Source organism: Amia ocellicauda, chromosome 20, assembly GCF_036373705.1.
Source record: "Amia ocellicauda isolate fAmiCal2 chromosome 20, fAmiCal2.hap1, whole genome shotgun sequence".
In the NCBI taxonomy this organism is placed as follows: Eukaryota; Metazoa; Chordata; class Actinopteri; order Amiiformes; family Amiidae; genus Amia; species Amia ocellicauda.
In genome coordinates this window covers 12170724-12193410 of record NC_089869.1, presented here as the reverse complement: position 1 = coordinate 12193410, position 22687 = coordinate 12170724, and the positions used below count along the sequence as shown (strand labels likewise).

At 38.2% G+C, this 22687-nt stretch overlaps 3 protein-coding genes and 1 long non-coding RNA gene across 4 annotated transcripts; 2 read left to right on the top strand and 2 right to left on the bottom strand.

The window, feature by feature from the left end:
* The first annotated feature begins 59 nt into the window (after positions 1-59).
* dennd10 (DENN domain containing 10) lies at positions 60-9414 on the top strand. The gene is made up of 9 exons (XM_066693863.1): positions 60-176; positions 1289-1485; positions 1695-1774; positions 1951-2099; positions 2595-2706; positions 2835-2935; positions 3103-3210; positions 6987-7081; positions 7201-9414. The coding sequence occupies exons 1-9, from the start codon at positions 131-133 to the stop codon at positions 7366-7368; spliced, it is 1056 nt and encodes a 351-aa protein (XP_066549960.1). The 5' UTR covers positions 60-130; the 3' UTR covers positions 7369-9414.
* sfxn4 (sideroflexin 4) lies at positions 9068-14454 on the bottom strand. Its single transcript, XM_066693862.1, has 14 exons — positions 14269-14454; positions 13947-14012; positions 13456-13518; positions 13337-13363; positions 12888-12942; positions 12590-12615; positions 12175-12228; positions 11765-11827; positions 11513-11581; positions 10984-11074; positions 10518-10633; positions 10132-10217; positions 9695-9812; positions 9068-9537 (listed from the first exon to the last, which is right to left on the bottom strand). The coding sequence occupies exons 1-14, from the start codon at positions 14437-14439 to the stop codon at positions 9469-9471; spliced, it is 1074 nt and encodes a 357-aa protein (XP_066549959.1). The 5' UTR covers positions 14440-14454; the 3' UTR covers positions 9068-9468.
* Positions 14421-16751, top strand: LOC136716265 (uncharacterized). Its single transcript, XR_010805135.1, has 3 exons — positions 14421-14674; positions 15568-15673; positions 16368-16751. It is a non-coding gene; the product is annotated as an uncharacterized LOC136716265 (long non-coding RNA).
* A 13-nt stretch (positions 16752-16764) lies between these two features.
* Positions 16765-20642, bottom strand: prdx3 (peroxiredoxin 3). Its single transcript, XM_066693864.1, has 7 exons — positions 20545-20642; positions 19338-19458; positions 18789-18930; positions 18122-18257; positions 17797-17900; positions 17489-17654; positions 16765-17162 (listed from the first exon to the last, which is right to left on the bottom strand). Exons 1-7 carry the CDS (start codon positions 20578-20580, stop codon positions 17109-17111), a joined length of 759 nt encoding a protein of 252 aa, XP_066549961.1. The 5' UTR covers positions 20581-20642; the 3' UTR covers positions 16765-17108.
* Positions 20643-22687: the final 2045 nt, after the last annotated feature.

Genomic DNA, 22687 nt, shown 5'->3' with positions numbered 1-22687 from the left:
TAATATGTACAGTGTTAGAAATAATTGCTTTCGTGTCTTTAAAAAAAATAATTTAAACAAATGGTGCATCAAGCAGTTAGTTCGTTACATTATGTGTTATACACCTTCCAGGACAGAGGGGAGGTGAAAGATGGCTGCAGCTGAAACTCAGCTGATGTTAAGCGTCGGACTGATTGGTAAGACTAATTTTCCTTTAACAGCATTAAACATTTTACGATTGTTGTATTGAACTGCATGCATATTGCATAAGACAATATACTGATTTTAGGTGTATGTTCAGCGTTTTATTATTTCGAGGAACACAGCAATGTCTCTTCTTAGCGGAAATAGTGGCATTTGAAACGGGTCAGCTGTGTAGATCTAAACTGCTGACCTGCGATTAGAAAAGAAAAGTAGTGTACAAATAATCACTAGTTCTGCCATAGCTTACAAAACATAGACATATATAGATCAAGAAACAGCTTGTGCTGGAGCACCAGATATTCATGCAGATGTCAATAGCTGAGACTAGTCACATGATTCATTTCTTCATATTTCAGTCACAGTAAAGTTCTGTCATCTTATAGCATTTCCGTAAAGGAGCTGTTTAAAGTGATGCTTAGTATGTGTATAGCTTGCACTGTCTGTCACTATCGAGGGATTTAAACTCAAGCAAGGATCAGTGGGGAAGGATATTGGACCTCAGGGCAGTTTCAGATCTGATTTGTTTTCAGGCTTTCACAGGCCACCTTTTTAAAAACATTACGTAATATACCTGTATTTTGTAATTCTAAAATAACAACGTTGCTTTTCGTTTTCATTTTGGCTTATGGTAGCACTAATTAAACTGATTTTGTCACAAGTGATCCTACCCTGAATAGGATCAAGTTGCACCATGTTTCAGCCAAGAACCACTGTAACAGCTAGCATGTTTGTGCAAGTCTAGAAAATAACCCTTTTTATACTAGAACAGCAATGTACAATCAGCTGCAGGGGTTACTTTAAACCGTGGTTAGATCCCTGTCTTTGGCAACCATTTCTCACTACAAAATAGTTATTTGAATGTCACGTTGTGCCACATTTGTGTTGTAGTTAAACCTTTAGCAGTATTATGATTAGCACTGACTATATGTGTTGTGTGTGCAATGTAGATGTTTTTCTAGCAGTACAAAAGGTAGCTTAACGTATATCAAACCTGCACAATAATAGGCCTTTGACCCAGATCTGGTCCAGATCCCAGCATTCAGACCATTTCACTGTCACGCCACTCCTTTGCGTTCTCACCTGACTGAGCATCTTTCCGCCTTAGAGAAAGACACCAACGGCGATGCCCTGTGGGTGTGGTGCTACCCCTCCGTCAGCCACGCGCTTCGGGAGCTGCTACTGCGAAAGTGCTGCCTCACCAAAGAGAGCCCCGAGCTGCACACCTTTGTGTTTGGCCAGTTCAGCAGGACCTGGTACTACATCACCACTGTGGAGGTGCAGGAGCCCACTGCCCTCAAGAAGGTGGGTCTACTCTTCCTGTCAGTGTCCTTGTTTCTTGCCTGGCAGAAGGGGAGGGTTTGTGCAGCTGTCTCAAAACTTGCACTAAATATTTAGTCATATTGCAAGCGCTGCACCACAACTAGGCCATACTTAAATGTGCTGCTTTTTTGTTGCTGTCAGAAGTTTCCCGACAAAAATAACGAATGTACGTCTTCTCTCTCAAAATCCAGGTTACCCACTTTTCAATAGTCCTTACAGCAAAAGACTTCAACCCAGAGAAGTACGCAGCTTTCAGCAGAGTTTTGTGCAGGTACATGAATGCATGAATTGTTTATCCTTCACTTAAAACACTTCCTTTGTATAGAGAAGATCTTTAGACTTAGCCTTTGGTATTAAGGCAATGTATGTTCTGCAGTACGAAGGAGGAAAGAGCACAAATTGAGGACAAGTGTTGCTCAACTTTGTATTGTATGTACCCTGTTACAGGATGTACATTAAGTATGGCAGCCCTGTTAAGATGATGGAGGGATATATCGCTGTCCTCACCAAGGGCATCTGTCAGAGTGACGAGAATGGCTCCTTTCTCATAAAGGACTATGATATCAGAAAGGCTTATCTGGCTGGTTCTATCAAAGGTAAGCACGTCCCATTTCATCACCAATCTTGAAGAAATCCAACCATGAGCTGCATGTTTGTTTAAATATACATAGCTTTTATTATCCCTCCTTTGTCTTTGACATTTTATATGTACATTATTTTCACATTTAAATTCACACTCAAATCATAGAAACATTGAAATAAGTCAGTGACGCACCATTTTTTCAAAAGGACCCACCTAGACTGGGCAGCACTGTGGAGTAGTGAAGAGGGCTCTGGACTCATGACCGGGTTCAAATCCTGGGTGGGGCAGTGCTGTTGTACCCTTGAGCAAGGTACTTCACTTAGATTGCTCCAGTAAAATGCCCAGCTGTATAAATGGGTACAAATGTAAGTCACCCTGGATAAGAGCGTCTGCTAAATCACAAAAAAATAAAAATAAAAAAATAATAATAATCAATACTGTAGCCGTTCACAAGAGGAAAGGCGATGGTCCCTGAAGGCCTGGGCTGTTATTGAAACTCTCGTTGCAGATGTGGTCACTCAGTTTGGAATGGAAACTATTATCCTCTACACTGCTTTGATGTTGAAGAAGAGGATTGTGGTCCATCACCCTCGCATTGAGGCACTCCAGGAATTCACCAGGTAATTGAGTGTTGGAAAGGCCTGCTGGCATTGCATATGGGACATTTATTTGCATTACTAGAAATGGAGGCTAAAGTACTGCAACACATTTTTTAACAGTAACTACCATCTGTTTTTTTGTATTGCAGGTCCCTCCCAGCTCTTACATGGCATCGGAAGGATTGGTCAATTCTTCATCCTTATGTAGATCTTAATGACAGTGAACTGGAGGCCTTAAAAATGTGTACAGGTATGAATCCAGACAGATTACCCAGTCCGTGAATACAAAATACACAATATAGCTATGGAAGACTGCAAATTAAAACTGTAAAAATGAAAATCCAAACTGCTCTTTGTGTATTTCAATGGTTATATTATATTGCATTGAATCTAGTTTGATACTTTCCATTGTTGTAGGTTATGTAGCAGGATTCATCGATCCAGAAGTGAGCAACAGATCTGACCTGTATGATGTCTATATCAACCTGCCAGAGAGTGAAATCTCAGTTTCGGCCCATGCAAAAGGTTTGTGCTCCTAATTCACATACAGTGCCTTGCGAACGTATTCACCCCCGTTGGCGTTTTTCCTATTTTGTTGCATTACAACCTGTAATTTACATTATTTTTATTTGGATTTCATGTAATGGACATACACAAAATAGTCCAAAATGGTGAAGTGAAATGAAAAATAAGATCTGGTGAAACCAAACACCTTCATAAGTCACAATTAGTTAAATAAAGTCCACCTGTGTGCAGTCTAAGTGGATCTGTCATATGATCTCAGTATATACACTCACCTAAAGGATTATTAGGAACACCTGTTCAATTTCTCATTAATGCAATTATCTAACCAACCAATCACATGGCAGTTGCTTCAATGCATTTAGGGGTGTGGTCCTGGTCAAGACAATCTCCTGAACTCCAAACTGAATGTCTGAATGGGAAAGAATGGTGATTTAAGCAATTTTGAGCGTGGCATTGTTGTTGGTGCCAGGCGGGCCGGTCTGAGTATTTCACAATCTGCTCAGTTACTGGGATTTTCACGCACAACCATTTCTAGGGTTTACAAAGAATGGTGTGAAAAGGGAAAAACATCCAGTATGCGCCAGTCCTGTGGGAGAAAATGCCTTGTTGATGCTAGAGGTCAGAGGAGAATGGGCAGACTGATTCAAGCTGATAGAAGAGCAACTTTGACTGAAATAACCACTCGTTACAACCGAGGTATGCAGCAAAGCATTTGTGAAGCCACAACACGTACAACCTTGAGGCGGATGGGCTACAACAGCAGAAGACCCCACCGGGTAGCACTCATCTCCACTACAAATAGGAAAAAGAGGCTACAATTTGCACAAGCTCACCAAAATTGGACAGTTGAAGACTGGAAAAATGTTGCCTGCTCTGATGAGTCTCGATTTCTGTTGAGACATTCAGATGGTAGAGTCAGAATTTGGCGTAAACAGAATGAGAACATGGATCCATCATGCCTTGTTACCACTGTGCAGGCTGGTGGTGGTGGTGTAATGGTGTGGGGGATGTTTTCTTGGCACACTTTAGGCCCCTTAGTGCCAATTGGGCATCGTTTAAATGCCACGGCCTACCTGAGCATTGTTTCTGACCATGTCCATCCCTTTATGACCACCATGTACCCATCCTCTGATGGCTACTTCCAGCAGGATAATGCACCATGTCACAAAGGTCGAATCATTTCAAATTGGTTTCTTGAACATGACAATGAGTTCACTGTACTAAACTGGCCCCCACAGTCACCAGATCTCAACCCAATAGAGCATCTTTGGGATGTGGTGGAACGGGAGCTTCGTGCCCTGGATGTGCATCCCACAAATCTCCATCAACTGCAAGATGCTATCCTATCAATATGGGCCAACATTTCTAAAGAATGCTTTCAGCACCTTGTTGAATCAATGCCACGTAGAATTAAGGCAGTTCTGAAGGCGAAAGGGGGTCAAACACAGTATTAGTATGGTGTTCCTAGTAATCCTTTAGGTGAGTGTATACACCTGTTCTGAAATGCCCCAGTGTCTGCAACACCACTGAGCAAGTGGCACCACCAAGCAAGGGCACCACGAAGACCAATGAGCTCTCCAAACAGGTCAGGGACAAAGTTGTGGAGAAGTATAGATCAGGGTTTGGTTATAAAAAAAAATATCCAAAACTTTGAACATCCCACAGAGCACCATTAAATCCATTATTAAAACATGGAAAGATTATGGCACCACAACAAACCTGCCAAGAGAGGGCCGCCCACCAAAACTCATGGATCAGGCAAGGAGGGCATTAATCAGAGAGGCAACAAAGAGACCAAAGATAACCCTGAAGGAGTTGCAAAGCTCCACAGCGGAAATGAGAGTATCTGTCCATAGGACCACTTTAAGCCATACACTCCAAAGAGCTGGGCTTTACAGAAGAGTGGCCAGAAGAAAGCCATTGCTTAAAGAAAACAAATAAATAAACATGTTTGCTGTTTGCCAAAAGGCATGTGGGAGACTCCCCAAACATATGGAAGAAGGTACTCTGGTCAGATGAGACTAAAATCAAGCTTTTTGGCCATCAAGGAGAACGCTATGTCTGGCGCAAACCCAACGCCTCTCATCACCTCGAGAAGACCATCCCCACAGTGAAGCATGGTGGTGGCAGCATCATGCTGTGGGGATGTTTTTCATCGGCAGGGACTGGGAACTGGTCAGAATTGAAGGAATGATGTATGTATGTAAATACAGTGAAATTCTTGAGGGAAACATGTTTCAGTCTTCCAGAGATTTGAGACTGGGATGGAGGTTCACCTTCCAGTAGGACAATGACCCTAAGCATACTGCTAAAGCAACACTCGAGTGGTTTAAGGGGAAACATTTAAATGTCTTGGAATGGCCTAGTCAAAGCCCAGACCTCAATCCAATTGAGAATCTGTGGTATGACTTAAAGATTGCTGTACACCAGCGGAACCCATCCAACTTGAAGGAGCTGGAGCAGTTTTGCCTTGAAGAATGGGCAAAAAAAAAGAAGTGGCTAGATGTGCCAAGCTTATAGAGACGTACCCCAAGAGACTTGCAGCTGTAATTGCTGCAACAGGTGGCTCTACAAAGTATTAACTTTGGGGGGGTGAATAATTATACACGCTCATGTTTTCTGCTTTTTTGTCTTATTTCTTGTTTGTTTCACAATCCAAAATATTTTGCATGTTGTGTAAATCAAATGATACAAACCCCCACAAAATTCATTTTAATTCCAGGTTGTAAGGCAACAAAATAGGGAACAATGCCAAGGGGGGTGAATACTTGCACAAGGCACTGTACTCTATGGTCTGCATTCTACAATTCATAAAACATTTTATTGTTTTTAATTGAAAAAAGATTGGTATAGACCAGGGGTGGCTAACCTTGGTCCTGGAGAGATGCAGGGTCTACGGGCTTTTGATCTGCAAGTTTTTTTTCTCAATGAATAATACGAAGTAATTTATATAGTGGCCTGTATGTACATATGCCAATCTAGTATATTAGTCCCGTGCTCGGGCAGGGCTGTGGCTCAGCTCGGGACCGCAGCTCTGTACAGCGGGGCAGTGTAGGGCTGTGGTGTGGAGGCGCCAGGTCCGAACCTCCGCCTGTGCATCACATCCGTCATGTTCTTTAAAAAAATTCAGATCAACATCGTATTACATTTTTAGTCTTAATAATAGGTGTGGGTCTGATGGAAATAAACCCCATCAGAAGCCAGATCACCGACTGGGATTTGATCTGGATTCTCATGGAGAGGCTCAGGGGCCACAGTAACTAGGGACTAGGGGTTAGTGGGCTCTTTTGGTTGTTATTTTGCCATTCAAATTGCTTTATAAACTTAACTTTTCCAACTCAATAGAAGTAGGCTGTTTTTAATGTGATTGCGGTTGGATCTTGCATTGTAGTTTTGTTTCTGCCTTGGCTAATAGTGTTCTGTGCTGCAGTTGGGCTGTACAGTCAGTGCTGGTTAAAGGGGTTTGAAGTCACGGGTGGGTGTCAGTGCCATTCAGACTGCAGCTATAGGCCTAATGATTAGTCTGTCTGCTTTGTCACTTGAAATCCACACAAAGAACAATTGTTTCTTCTATAATAATAATCATAAAACAATCCAGTGTAATTCTCAATATTGTCTTCAATGAAAGAGTGACCAAAATATGTCTTTACTCTGGTAAACACCCCCCAGTTACTTGCACAGTGGCTTATTTTTCTCTCCGACAAGAACATGCTATTTCAATTATTTAAATATGGATCAACAAGCCCTCCGCTTCATGGCTTTCTTCCCCATTTCAGAGGCAATGACAATGGGCAAGCTGCACAAGGACATCGGGCAGCTCATCGTTCAATCCGCAGAGGATGCCGATCGGACCGACGGTCAAGTTATTAAGGTAAGTTTGACCTACACATAGACCATTATGCATTGCTCCATTTACTGTATTAAGAGATGACAATGCGATACGGTCTGAAAGCAGCTTTGTGTCTTTGTGTGCACCATTTGTCTTTTCAGGACATTTCAGTAAAAACAAGAGAGATTCTCACCAACTTGGCATCGCTAGCAGAAGAGGGCGAGAGCTCCAAAATCACGCTGGAGACCCTGAGGCAGCGGCGGTTCCCCCCCGCAACAGAGAACTTCCTGTATCACCTGGCAGCGGCAGAGCAGCTCCTCAAGATCTGACCCTCACATCTCCCTTCTCCACTGCTACACAGCGCCAAGTGACCAAGGTCCAATTCATCTAGCACTTGAATCTATTTTATATTACTCAACCTGTTATAGAGACAGACGTTAGATTATTTTTTTTGGTAATGGACTGTTTCTATCTTGAAAAAAACATTCCTTTATTCTCCATTAATATATGGAGGCTTTCTTACACTTTCCATCATCGACTGTGTCCTCATTTATGAACTGGAAAACACTTCCTTTCATAAATACAGTCGGTGATGGTTAACATTGATTCCAGTCTCTTGCATATCTATTATAGAACCTTTGGAGTTTCAACCTGCATTCCTTACAGTTTTTCATTTGGGAAAAGGTAAATGCATTCTCTTGTAGAGATGGGTTTGTCCAATTCAATTTTCTGAAGGCATCTATAATTCTTGCCCATTTGAACCAGTTACCTTTGTTTCCTGTTAAGAAAATGTTTGGCTGCACTTTAGTTCGAATATAAATGGGAAGGAGTTTTGTTGAGAACTAGACCACAGCAATGACAATTTCAATTTAATTCTTGATCTGAATAAACCTTTTAATCTCGACTAAAACTATTACTCTGAAGGCTGTTTTAACTCCCTTGTTTGAATTTGCCAAATGGGTAGAAAACTGCCTTCCTCCTTTGCTCCAAAATGAAGAGCAGGATTGTGGTCAAAAAAACTAAATCACACACAATTTGAATTTCAATGACTTGCTGTGTGTAATTGTCAAACTAAACTGTATTTAAGCTTTTGAGTGCCAATGTTTTTTTGTAAGCTAGACAAAAGCATATACTTTGTTTTTTAATACTTCAGCATCTTACTACGGTTTTGATAGCCTTCTCATTTCTCTGTGTAAAGTGAAATAAACTAGACTATTTTGAATGGTCTCCTCTAGAAATCTTCCTATCAAATTAAAGAATGTGACAGAAGCCTTTGCAATTAAGTCATATCTAGCCTTATAACAACTGCACAAATATTTGTTTTATGCATAAAGCTGTAAGAATGTGAACCATTTACTGCTTGTACAATGAGATCTGGAATGTAGTGATTTCTGGGATAAGAATGTTTCTTACACAGTTAATCAGAGAATACACAACTCTAGATACCTAGAAGCAATACATGCATGTTATTGTGTAAGGACTTTCACTAATCACACTAACTGTATATATCCTTGTTTCCCATAACAGTTTTCACTCTACAAAAATTGATGAGGAAGCTATCTCTCACAGTAAATTTGTTTTAAAAAAGTTGACCAACTGTGTGTATTTCCTGATTTTTAAAAACGTTTTCAAGTATATTTTTTAACATACCCTGCTGTTCCATTTCCAGTTTGTCACGATAGCCCTAACAAACCTTGCCTTACTTTCCTCAGATCAAATCACCCTGTCCAACTCCATGTTATGAAAGGAATTCAGAATTTGTTTTGTCAATTACTTATCCATTGATTCATTATATTTTGTGGTGGTAATGAAACAAAGTCGTTTTTTATTTCCAGAACCAAATCACTGTGAAACCTTTTTAACTTCCACAAGGCCTATATAAATACAGAGAGGGACTGATAATGTTAAGTGTTGTGCTCCTTTGTAAATGTCGATGTTACATCAAGTCATGTAAAAATATACAGTATAAGTATCCAAGATCCATTTGAGTTGATAAAAAAAAAACGTATGTAAACTTAACAGCACTAATAAGTAAAAACATGTATGCGAGTCTTTATTATTAATCACAATTGTCAGCAGACAAAACATGATACGATAAGCTCTTTTATATAGTCAATGTTTAGCATGTCTATTGCCAGATATGAATTGAATATACCAGCTTTTGTAAAATAATTTATGACTGATAAAAAGTGCATTTTCTGTAGCCCTTGAATGGCAGCTAATTCATGAAAAACATACTTGTTTAACATGCAAGAACAGCAACTAGTGCTGATTACATTTTATACATCCAAAAGAATGAATATTTGGTTTGTTGTTCATTGACAGTATATATCATACAGTAAATCCAGTGCCAAATAAATAATGTTAATCTAAAATGTCTCTTGTTTCCCCTTGCAACTTCCAAATAATTCATACAATATTGTATAATCTTAGAGTCCTCTGTGGTAGTATAGCTGTGTGTCTGTCTGGAATTCCTCCTCCAAGTTAGCCTTTTGTACCTACATACAAACACAGAAACAATAATAGTAAAAGTGTCCTAAAGTCATTTTATACAATTTAAGAAAGTTTCAATATGTAATATATATATTTAAGTGCAGTAAATGTATACTTTCAACAGCACTTTTCATCTGGTCACTGATTTCAAACGGAACTTACCTTTCCAACATGTGGGAACAGACTGAAGGAAACTGGGATCATTAGTCCCAGCACGAAGGCAGTGGCGATGTGTCTTAGTGGAGCTAGAACCAATGGGCTCCTTTGGATGAATCTTCTCCTAAATTGGGGAGGGAGTTGTTAGCAATGAAGATCACTTATTCCCTGCCCTGACTTCCATGAGCACCGTCTACATTTAACTCTAAAAATAAGTGTGTTTTTGGCATATCTTTATCCATCTAAACATAGTGTAAGAGTAGGAAAACTAGATTATCTGCATAGCTCAAAAATGCAGGCTTTATATTAACAAGCAAGCATGCTATACACTTAAAGATTAACAACTTAACCCAAGATACTTAAGATAACTTTCCATTTATGTTATTACCTCATGTTATTCAGAAAACACCACCACAATGGTCATTTCTGAAAAGCATGATTACCTTTGTATAAAACTGATGAGCAGGTTAGGCACAGCTGCTGTGGTACCGATGAGCAGAGCTCTAGACACTGCAGTTTCACCAACAGCCTGAGAAAAGAAAAGAAAAAGCTCTAGCCAAGGTACAACTCCTAAACAAATGTAGTTCTTAATTTCATTTAATGTTCAGATAACTGCACTAGATATATTTAGAGAAGCTTTAAGAAGTGGATAGGTGGTTAAGGTTGAGATCTGTTAACAAGATGGTGCAATATATATAGCAATATTAGGTATACACAGCTAGAACCTTGTCTGTTCTAGTCCTGTCTGTGTGAATTATGTAAGAAATATCTGGATATACTCTAGAGATACTCCACTGTAAATGAATGGGTTGAACCACTTTCCCATTACCTTCAACCCAACTTTCTGTGAAACGCCAACCACATTCCCATTGGCATCGAAGACCTCGATCCCATTCTCAAACTCCTCACCTCGGACGATCATTACATTGAAGGCGCCCAGAAAAGCTGTGGAGAAGAAGAAAAACAGTATTTGGTTTGGGGAATGCATCTCCAAGTTTAACAGTCTTGGATTGAGCTTTTTATATACAAATCTACTTGGATATAACACAGGGCATGGCTAAAAACTTCTCAAAAGTAACCATTTGATATGAAACAAAGATATCTGTCCATAGTGACCTACTAATAATTATTTAGCCAATAATGTCTGCCTATGTTCAATAGCAAGATTAGATTCTTGAAGAAAACAAATATATGCTCACGCTTTTATCAACAATGCAATTAGGGGTTTAGTATTAGAAAGGGTAGATGCTCTAGGATTGGATTATCATTCTACTAAAACAAGACAGAAAACATACCAAAAAGAGGAACAGGAAGCACTGTTCTAAAGAATGTTTGGACGGCTTGGTTTCTCAGTCCATAATGCTTCATCATAAACTGAGGAACTGCCTAAGAGTGAAACACACAAAATCTGGCTGATCATTTATGGAAATGTCTGTGGGAGTGACAAACTATTACTTTTCCATGTATGTGCTTTTCTGTCTGGGGGCTCCATATTTTCTACGCCAACATTTGAATGATCATAAAGATACCCAAAGAGTGCAACAAAACCCCCTCAATCTGCTTTATTGAAACTTGTTATTCAAAATTCAAATTAAATTCCTTACATTTTTCAATCGTCTTATTTGTCTGGCTGTTCTCTTCGCTCAATGATAATGCCTCATATCTGATCTCATACTAAATTATACAATCAGACATGTAGTCTCATGCAAGACATGTATCTCAGTACTTTACAGCACTTTGCTAACATTGAATGCTATGACTTCTATTTAATTTCTATTTAATTCTGTGAATGACACAAACACTCAACCAGCGGCAGATACCTACCCCGGCACAGGCCGAATAGGACACAGATCCAACAATCAAAAGAAGCTGCTTGAGGGACATCTTGTCATTCTACCAAATAAAATAGATTAATACAATGTCAATATTTTAATCATTCTAGATACAATATTCTGCATTGAATGGAATCATCAATCATTTCAACATAATATATTTGAAAATTCACACAGATGCAGAATGAAGAAAACATTATACAAAAATAAATAAATAAATAGTTAAACGGAAAAATCAACTTACCTTACTGGCAGTGGCATTTCTGTTTGCATAGTTAAAACCAGCACTGTAGCTCTGACATAGGAACTGGACAGAGAAAACGATGAAACAAGTGTAATGTGAACCTGGACTGTCCTACAATGTCTGTACATATTGTATATCTTGTACAATGGTACAATATTTGTTCATCACTAAGAGTAATCACACAAGGGACCATACTCTTCAACAATTTTTAGGCATAAAGTGTCCTGATTCTACCCGTCAATGAAAAGGCACAAAAAGACATTTTCATTAATTATGGGTAGATTGCCATGGCTTATGTTCATTACAGCTGAACTTCAAATCGTACACTTTTGCATTTTCTTTAGCTGGAACAAATCCTAAGCACTGACAACAGAAAAATCTGGTAGTGTTAACATCTGTCATGAATTTACCTGCCAAAACAGAGCTGGTTTAATGCCTCTGTGCGGCAGCATGGTGGCTATGACCTGATGAAAACATGACACAATTAGCACATATATATAAAACATGAAATGATGAAGCAGAGGTAGTCTGATACAAGCAGACTGTGTGGACGATTATTTTCAGTTTCTAAAGTAGTTAGGGAAATTCTAACATTTACCATTTGTAATTTAGAGCTTTCCATTTTAGAAATTTTGACAGACTGACCTTTAATTCATACAAATAAAAGTTGATTAGCATGGACTAACATAATCCAAATGTTAAATATATGGAATATTTCCTTATTTGGGGATGAATAAAACATGTAGGCAAACAACAATGAATATACATAATGTAACAATACAAATTCTATGCATTACACTTAAGAAAACATTTGTTTTAACTCACCAAAGGTGCAGCAATTGGTAGGAATGCTATAATAAAATTAATCATATTACAACATGTAAAACAGTATGCAGAATGATCGTCATTCCCTTTTGTTAGTTCTTCATTGGTAAAATAGACATCCACTTTCCAGATCTGTGTATTTACTTCAAAGTTGGTTCTTATGGAATTACACAGTTATCGCACATGAATTATAAAAAGCTCTAGCCGTAAAATATAATAGCCATGTATTTATATGCATGATATAATTGCTCATGTCCCTGTGCAGCCATGTACAGTAGAAACTTAAAGCTGTTCTCACCTGGAGGCCTGAACAGAAGTGGTATCACACTGCCAGTGTCCGGATGAACAGAAGACTACAAAACATACCATATAAAGCGTTAACAGCCAGTTTCACAGATCTCAGAGCAATTGTTTTGGTCCTATCATAACTACAATCATAATGGGTGGAAATCAAGCTATGAAACCACCGTAAGACTTAATATCTGTATTCATTATAATAGTCTCCATATTCCACATCATTTCATTTATTCTCTATTGTGATTCCAAATAATACTTCATAAGCTATTTGGCAAGATAACATGGACAGTGTGCATGCGTGTGAGAGTGCATAAACTACATGGGCATTTTTGGTTTAATAAAATGCCAGATCAATGGGTATATTCTAAGTGCATGTGATCAACAATTACTGAGTGAAACATCAAACTTTTGTATTCTGCATGTGAAAAGAGAAAAGGAAAATATACTTACTAGGCTCAGCTTCAATGCATCTTTAACCTGTGGGTAAGAAAACAAACGCAAAATTGGCATGTTCTCAAAATAAGAGGAATGGCACAAATAATGCACAAAATGATGTTTTGGTGTCCTACCTTTGTATTCGGAGAGCTTCCCTCCTTGCTTTCCAGCAGAAGGCGAGCATTTTTAATTTCAGCCTGAAGGAAGAACTATACAAAATCACTACACGAAACCACTTAATATTCACTGAGACATGCAGACTGTGGCAAGCCATTGAGAAATGTAATCCATAATTGCTGATACCAACAATACAATTGCAGATTTCAGCAATGCATGGCAAGACCTTGTGACATTTAATCCTTAACCGGATATCAATTAGTATCCATTTTTGATACCAAGAATACAATTGCTGAGATCAAGAATTAACAATTGTATTCTTAATACCAGAAATTGAATTTGTGATATCAGCAATTATGGATTAAGTATCACAACGTCTTGCCCTACCAGATATGGTACTTTCATATTCTGGACAAGGCGTTAAAATGTATATCACTGCAAAATGCCCTCGTTTCAACATCAGTTACACATTTAAGACATTGAAATAGTGTACAGCAGGTTTACTCACATCTGAGGCTAGAAGAGAAAGTGGGTCTAAAAGGTCAACCCATCGAGAAAGTCTCCGGAGGAAGGACTGCAAAGCATAATACGTACAACCACACAAAATACGTTAAAACTGGCAAACATTTAATATTTTGCAAAACAATAACAGACAGATGTATGAGGCACTGAATCTAGATAAGATACAGCTACACTTAATTAACCTTGACAGAAAGTGATCATTTTATAGTACCAGCGTCAATAGTACTTTAAACATATTTATCTTTACTGCTTAATACTTTCAATTATTATTATTATTATTCATATTATTTTAAAAGAGGAGTTTGTACCTGTCCTTCGCTCTTCCAATACTCTAAGTTACTATCCATGTACCCGGGCATGCGCACAATAACACGCTGTAGTGACGTGTGCGCCGCGTAAAACTGTCCCCCGGCTGCCACGGCCGAATACAAAACGTCCCGTTCGCTTTTACTAACTTGCGTCAAGCTGGGCAAATACATTCAAGTCAGACAAAAAATGAGCACATTCTGATATTACTGAAAAAGTCAATAAAACAGTGAAAAGGGGATGGCAGTGCATTTGGAAGAAACGTCACACTGTTGTAATGAAATCTACCCATTTGCTTATAGAGAAAGAAATGATGAATGCATTCTATCAGTGCTCACTTATGGCTGTGAAACCTGATCACGAAATGCAAAAATATTACAGAAACTGAAGATGACACAAAGAAGCATGGTAAGATATATGCTTGGAATAACAAGAAGAGATAGTGGAAAAAAACATATTGGGGAGGGCTTCATGTGCCAGTGGATTGATATAGTCTGATGATGATTATATACAGTATATAAATACATATATAAGATTCTTCCAGCTCTCGAAAATAAAGAGGACAGGTGATGTTCACATTTGTATTAGCTCCTACTTTTATTGAATATTAATTAACTGTGGCTGTATTCACACTGTGTGTAGGCACTACAATTGTTTGAACAGTTTGTTTCTTTTATTGTGACTATCATTTACACAATGTAAAATATTTAGTTGAAAACTTTTATTCTGACTGCTTTAAATAAATAAGGAATTGTATACTTATAAAATTAATTAAAATACACAGGATTTCAAATTTGTACATTTGTTATGGTCACTTTCCAAATATACATAAAATGATTCCATTTTTTTGTATTTCTTTGCCTCCTTTTTATTAAATGTCTTTCAGATGCTTTCAACCAAAAGTATTTTGAAACCCACATACTTTTCCTTCCAGAATTTGTATCCACTGGCCATAGAAATAATCAAACAAAGAGAAATACATACATATCAAATACAAAAATGTTTTTTTAATTGAAATGTGATTTATCAAATGTGAATGTGCTAAAATATTTTATTTGTATTATTGCATTATTGTTTTTTTCATATTAATTTCAGGTGGCATTTAAACACATCCCAGTTAGGTATGTGGATTGGGATTTAGTTGTAAGTACATATTGATGTTCTACTTAACAGTAGAGATTTCAAATGGGGTTTCCGACTGAAACATGGGATTTTTTTATTTCGACCTGATGTCAATTTAATGCTTTACGTCTGTGCTTATCCAAGGACTCCAACCCATTCCCTAATTTTCTCACCGACAGATTGCCAGGACCTGATTCGTGACTCCCTGGTCCACTGAAGAGAGGATCGCTCATCCTTAGTGCAGATTCTGCTCCATCCCTGGATGCGGTGAACTGGTCAGAGTGGGTGAGGATTTTCTTTGTTTTTAATGCCTCCAATGTGAATCAGCATGTTTAAGCTTTGTAAATCAACAAATAAGTTGTATCGCTGTAAAGCATGTAAAAAGGAAACGCCTGCTTTTAAGCAATTACCCATTTCTCAATCTGGGTGGCAGAAGACAGATGAATTTGTATTCCTCTGCATGCTAAATGTATTTCAACACCTTCACCAGTCATGTCTTGTCCAGCTACAAACCCTGTCTTGATTTATCTTTTCGTAGGAGTGCCACACTGGTTGGCACAAGTATCCTCCCTTTGCCAAAGGAAAGATCATACTGATATGACAATCTTTCTTCTAAAATACTTAGAATATCTTTAATAAAAAAAAAATCTCCCTTTTTTTCGACTATTACTATTGTTGTAACCAAGGTGGATTAAATGTCAACATCAAATTAATCTGTGAGCATTTAGTGTACTGCTCTTTTATCTTTATACAATATATTGCATACAGGGTTAAATCTATTAAACCGCAAAGTGTAAACCATTATTTTATGCTGTTTGTGGGGTATAAAATTACTAAATCGAGATACCATATTGTATTGGAATTCTGTCTCGTTTTCATTTGGCTCTATCCAAAGCAGTAATGATTTTTTCTGGAAATATTGTCACCAGAAAAAAGTATACTCTCTAATTGCCCCTCTTGAATTGTATGCGTCACCCAGGGCAAGAGGACTCACCATTCCTGGAAGGGAGAGACTCCCAAGTAACACACAACTCAGTGAGAAGGCATCCTGATCATGTCCGAGAGCATGGCACTAAGCTCAGGTTTTGACACAAAGCAGTTTCTCTCCCACCTTCTGTCAAATATCACCCAATTTCCCACAATGTCTGACTGACGATAATTACAGGTTGTATAAAAAAAAAAACTTTTTTCATAGATAGAGTTTTACATTTGCACCGTGTACAGCATACTGTACAGGTAATGTGTTTTGCATGTACATATCCTTTCATGTAACTATTGTGCATGTGGTCCAAATTCAATATTTACACTCATGTACTTGAAATACCAATTATCCACATTTCACAAACCACAACAAATCGGAATAGCAAACACTCCTATTACCTCAGTCCTTATTCTTTAATAAAATGATGTATCATTTTTTATTAATGAGCATTGTCATGATTATTAAACACAATTACGGAATTCATCCTTATTGAAACTAAGATGTTTTGAACAAAAAATGTAATATGAGCTCAGTACATACAAATCATTCATAGCTTCATTTTATTCTTCCTTTTCTCCCCTCAATCTCACAGTTTTCTGTCAATGTTAAATTCCAGCAGGAGTTTACTACATTACTACATAGGCATACTGATTACCAAATGCTTTACCGAAAGTCATAAGAGCTTCCTGGGGTAAACATCTAATATGTCCATTAAAGGTATTGCCCCAAGCATATTGTCTAGTTGTTAACCTTCTCAAAATACTCCTTTGAACCCTCAGGGGTTGGCTTGATCTGAAAGACAAAAAATAAAGAATAAATGCATGCATCACAAAGTGTTTTCAACAGCACAAAAGCACAAAAATTATTTTGCATGAATCACATGGAAAAGTTGAGGAAATCACAAGTCTTACTCAACAAGAAAAGAATGACAATAAGACTGAAGTTTAACCTTTCCTCACGTTTCAAACAAATATACTTTGGCTAAATTAAAAAGGATAGCTGTAGTTTTACTTAAATAAATGTGTATTGTCTTTAAAATTCAACCAATTTTGTAGAAAATGTGGGGATTTTTTTTAAATAACTGCTAAAAGGCTTTAATGGTCTATGACAAGACTTACAGTTGGGGATTCAGGGGTCCAGCTGGCTGGGCAAACCTCCCCGTGGGTTTCAACAAACTGGAAAGCCCTGACTAGCCGGAGCGTTTCCTCCACGCAGCGACCCACTGGCAGGTCATTGATGCTCAAGTGTTTCACAACCCCGTTCGGGTCAATCAGGAACAGACCTCTGCGGGAGACAACACAATAAGTCAAAACACAATAAACCAACTGCACTGATTAATGGTTCAGCATTCGAACTTATAAAGTATGTTAAAATCTTTGTTGTGGATAAACTAATTTCATGAAAAGGCCAGCCCAGGCATTGTTACCTCAGTGCAATGCCAGGCCCTTCCAGCAGCACCCCATAATCCCTGGACACCTGCTTATTGAGGTCAGAGAGCAGGGGGATGTTGATGTGACCCAGACCACCATTCTGAAAAACAGACAAATCAAAAAGTTGATCAGCCCAGTAGTGATCTGCAAGAAATGTTTTTATTCTGAACTCAACAGTGGCAGACCTAATAAAGTTCTTGACACTTTGTTAATCTTATAAATGTTATAGAGAACACATTTTGCAATAGCCGAGGCCTTTCACGTGATACAAAGACATTCTGCGGGACAGCGCTAACAACAGTCTCCCGAAGCTACACCCACCTTTCGGGGAGTGTTGATCCAAGCCAGGTGGGTGAAGTGAGAGTCCACCGAGACACCGACAACCTCGCAGTTGATGTCGTGGAACTCACTGGCTTTGTCACTGAATGCAATGATCTCTGTTGGGCACACGAAGGTGCTGCGAAATGAAGAAAAGCCATTTGTCGTTGGGAAGGGAAAAATGTACTTGAAGGAAAACTTGTTTACAATTAATTTGTTGTTGACCAGCTCAAGGCTAAATGCAAGGATAAAACCACACAGTTCCACACTCGTTTCCATGAGATTCAACATAATGGCAGTTGCACCACCCTGTAAAGCCATGAGGTTTCTGTGCATGTTTGATAAGAGCAGATAAAGGCTCTGTATACACCCATATATGCTAAGAAGCCTGCATCTCTTTTGGGCAATGAATAGACTACAGAAGATAATACATAGGCTGTTCATCCACACCATTCTAACATTTGTTAAATGTTTACGTTACATCAATTTTTAAAATTAGCTGGTTTTGCTTGTTTGTTTTATATATATATATATATATATATATATAAACTTGTGGAAATATCCTTAAAAATCTGAATTTCAAAGGGAGAGATTTTCACTCTGCACAAATCATTTCAAATAATCATAAGTCTTAGTAATGTAGTATTTGAATGGGGGAAGAAACACTTACAAATCCAATGGGTAGAAAAAGAGGACCAGGTATTTTCCCTTGTAGTCATCCAGGCTGATCTCTCTGAACTCCCCATTGTGAACTGCTGTGCCTTTGAAGTACGGTGCATGCTGGGTAACAGCAGGGGCCAACCTTGCACAGCCTTAAAAAAAAAAAAGACAAAATATTCTTCAAAAAACTTGTGGACTTTGGAGTGCATGACTGATTCAATTTCTGGATGACGAACCACAAAACAAAATGAATAAAAACCTACTACATGAAAGCATACCCCTGGTTTAATCCCTATAGGCATCAATCTCACAAATAAACCAATAATGGCCCTTATTTTCTTTAGAACAAATCTGAAACATGTATATTAATTTTCCCAAGCCAATATAGTCTAGGAACATGTCAGATCAGAAATGTATACTTAAGGTAGTCTCTGTATGATGTATAATACAATAATTATATTACAAATAATAAGGCAACCATGCAATTCCTAAACAGAATGAGCGGTTACTTTATTTTAGTGTAAAATGGAGATCACCACATTGACAGCATTACACTCACTGGTACTGAAGGACAACTTGTGCGTAGTCTGGCTGGTGGGGACCCTCCGAGCAGAGTTACAGGTCAGAGCTCCAACAGGGGGCCGAGCAGCCTTCAACCCATTGAATGACACCCTGCAGACCTGAGGATGAAGAAACAGGTTTGGTTGGTCAGATGGGGGAGGACTGTACATGACCATAGGATAGGATTGCCACCTGCCCCCGAATACCCAGGACACTCAAACACAAGACAGGCTACCCAAATTGCCTAGAAATGGAAATAAAGTAACATTTGCCAACTGATACATCGGCTAAGCATTAGCATCATTTTAACTCAACATTTGAATTAACTTGACTAAAAATCTAATTTATTTATAACCATGAACAACCATGAGTACGTTTCCCCCCCCCCATCAACAAAACTAGGCTATATAGTTTTTAAGATAGGGTGAATGGCAATTTGGGCTATTAACAGCTACATTTCTACATGTTTGATGGGAGGGGGATACAAATGATAGATTACGGATTCGTCAGACCCCACAAAGCAATATCAATTTACAATAGGTTTAACGTTAAATTTGCACAAAATATTTTAAGGTTCGGGAAACTTTAAAATATTCCCATCACTATGTCTCCCGGGATTATAGTGCCAGATGGCAAACCTTATACCACAGGAACACAATTACTCGAAAAAGTAAATCAACATGCGTTCAGGTCTTTGGCACAATTTCACAGGCTCGGTCCATAAATAGAAACATGAATTAACTTCGGGATTTAGCGGTCAAAATCCTAAACGGTCCCAGAGGAGAGGGATCAATCGCACGACTAATCACTAGTTAATACCAGCTAGGTACGTCGTCAATTTGCATTACAATATATATTGCCTTTAAGAATTACAACAAGCAACTCAAAAGTCTATATTTCTGCACAAGCTTTAACAAACCCAAAGGAAATGGTCTATTCATCTGTTTAGGTCTTTCTTCTCCACGAACTGCTTTAAATGTAAACCTTGCCGTTCTGACAGTAAGGACACACACGTGACCCTTCAAAATGTTATCCAATGATTACGCATACGAAAAAGCCAAAGGTTAAATTATTTAGCATTACGGTTTCAAGGAATAACACAGTGAAACGCAAAGCTGCAGTTAAAAAACAGAGATAAACACTGACTCCCACAAAATGCAAAGCTTAACAATAATGCTTTTAAAATATCAAATTAAAACACTTACAGAAGACCTTAGCACTCTTCCTAAGGCGGCCGCCATCTTGGAAGTTTGATACAGACACGCCCATTCATGCGCAGCCAATCAAATTCGTTTGTCTTTAACCTGCCTCTTAAAGGTATAGTACGGTAAATATGTAGCATATCGTTAAGAGGATTAATAATAGCGTGTGCAGGAAATCGAGGCAAAAGTTAATTGATTAATTGATCAAATATATATCAATTAAGTATTACTCAAAATCAATAGGTTAGATTAGTAGTTCTAAAGATCTAAACAACTATGCTAAATGAGAGTGCACACAGCAGAAGCCATTCTGAATGCCCACTTTTATACATATTTTCTTTTGTGATCTTTTTTCCCCAAGAATATAGAAAAAACATGACATAGACAATTTACAATGTTTAGTGTTATTGTGATTATGTTGTTATTGTGATGATAACTTATTGCTGAGAGGTGCTGGTGGGTTTTTGTAAACATGTTTAATGACCTACTGCTTTTCAAGGTAATATATAGCTCATATGAAAATTATATACTTTGACATTACAAAATATATATTAATGGAATTACAGAAAACAGCACTAAACTTACATTATCAAAATTTTACATATTTTCTCTCTGTACTCACACACTGTATTTTCTTACTCTGGTAAGTATAATTGTATAAAGTCATCAGCCAAATAAATGAATTCATAAAGATGAACTGGGTTTGAGATTTACTCTTTGACTGTAACTGTCAATACAGTTTGAAATAAATGCACAGTCATTGTCACTGTGGCTTTTTGACATTGATGATCCTCACCTGAAACTTCCTCCACAGTGAGAGAGGATGGAGGGCAGCAGAGACCAGTGACAGCAGAGGAGAGAAAGAAAAGCTATGGGGAGAGAGAGGGCAGCAGCAGAACTTCAGTGCCAAGGGCAATACAGAAAGAGTTAAGAGATTGTGTTCACCAGCACTGTCTTCCTCTGAGGAAGACAGCAACCTTCCTCTCCAGTTCCCACCTGTCCAATTATGAGGCTGCCCAAGAACAGGTTAGAGAGGACGGATGATGCTCACATTTGTATTAGCTCCTATTTTTATTGGAAAGTAAATAACCCCCCCCCCAGCTCTCACCATTTTTTACCATCAAGTCCCCCAGCTGTCGCAAGTTTTAACCGGCAGCACCCCCGTCATCCTTTGGTCATCCTCTGGGTCAAAAAAGTTTGGTAACCACTGCCTTAAATAAATAAGAGATTTAATAAAGACCACTTATTGTGTAATTAAAACACACAGGAGTTCATATTGGAAGACCTGTTATGGTCACTTCACAACAAAATATCCTGAAAATGATTCAAATGTTTATATTTAATTGTCTTGCTTTTCTTAAATGTTTTTCAGATGCTTTTATTTGAAACTCACATACTTTCTTTCCAGAATTTGTATCCACTGGCCATAGAAATAATCAAACAAACAGAAATACATACATACATACCAAATACAAAAATGGTTTTTGAATTGAAATGTGATTTATCAAATGTGAGAATGTGCTAAAATATTCCTTAGGTTTTTCTATTATTTGTATTATATTGAATTGTTGTTCTTTCAGGTGGCAGTAAAACACATCCCAATAAAGAATGTCAATTGGCATTAAATTGTAAGTACATATTGATTCCCATTGAAAGATAGATTTTTTTTTCCAATCTCCTGTCAGTTTAACCCTCCAGAATGAGGAGAATACAAAACACTTCTCCTGCCTCACTGATGATCAGATACAAACTGGAAATACAACTGTGTAGTAAAATGAGACAGTGTGTGTTTGAGGCTGAGAGAAAGCAGCATGATTAATGTGCATCAGCATTTTTCATGCTTTCCTTCATTCAAAAGGAGATTTTGAATAGTGGTTTTCTAAAATGTGGTTACATTTGAAATGTTTGTATGCAGACTGGGGGCATGTTCAGTAAAAGTTCCTATGGAGCTGCTCCTGATGCAGATGGTTGGGTTTGACACAGCATCCCCTGGCAGAGAGATCCAACTGCTGGATTGGTTTGAGCTGCCTGACGAATACCTTCTTGTCCAGGAGTGGCCTGTGACATGCCAGGACCTGTTGAGCTATGCTGGGGACCAAGGAAATTGCCTGGAGGAGGCTGAGGCCAGGAGGTTCATACAGCAGCT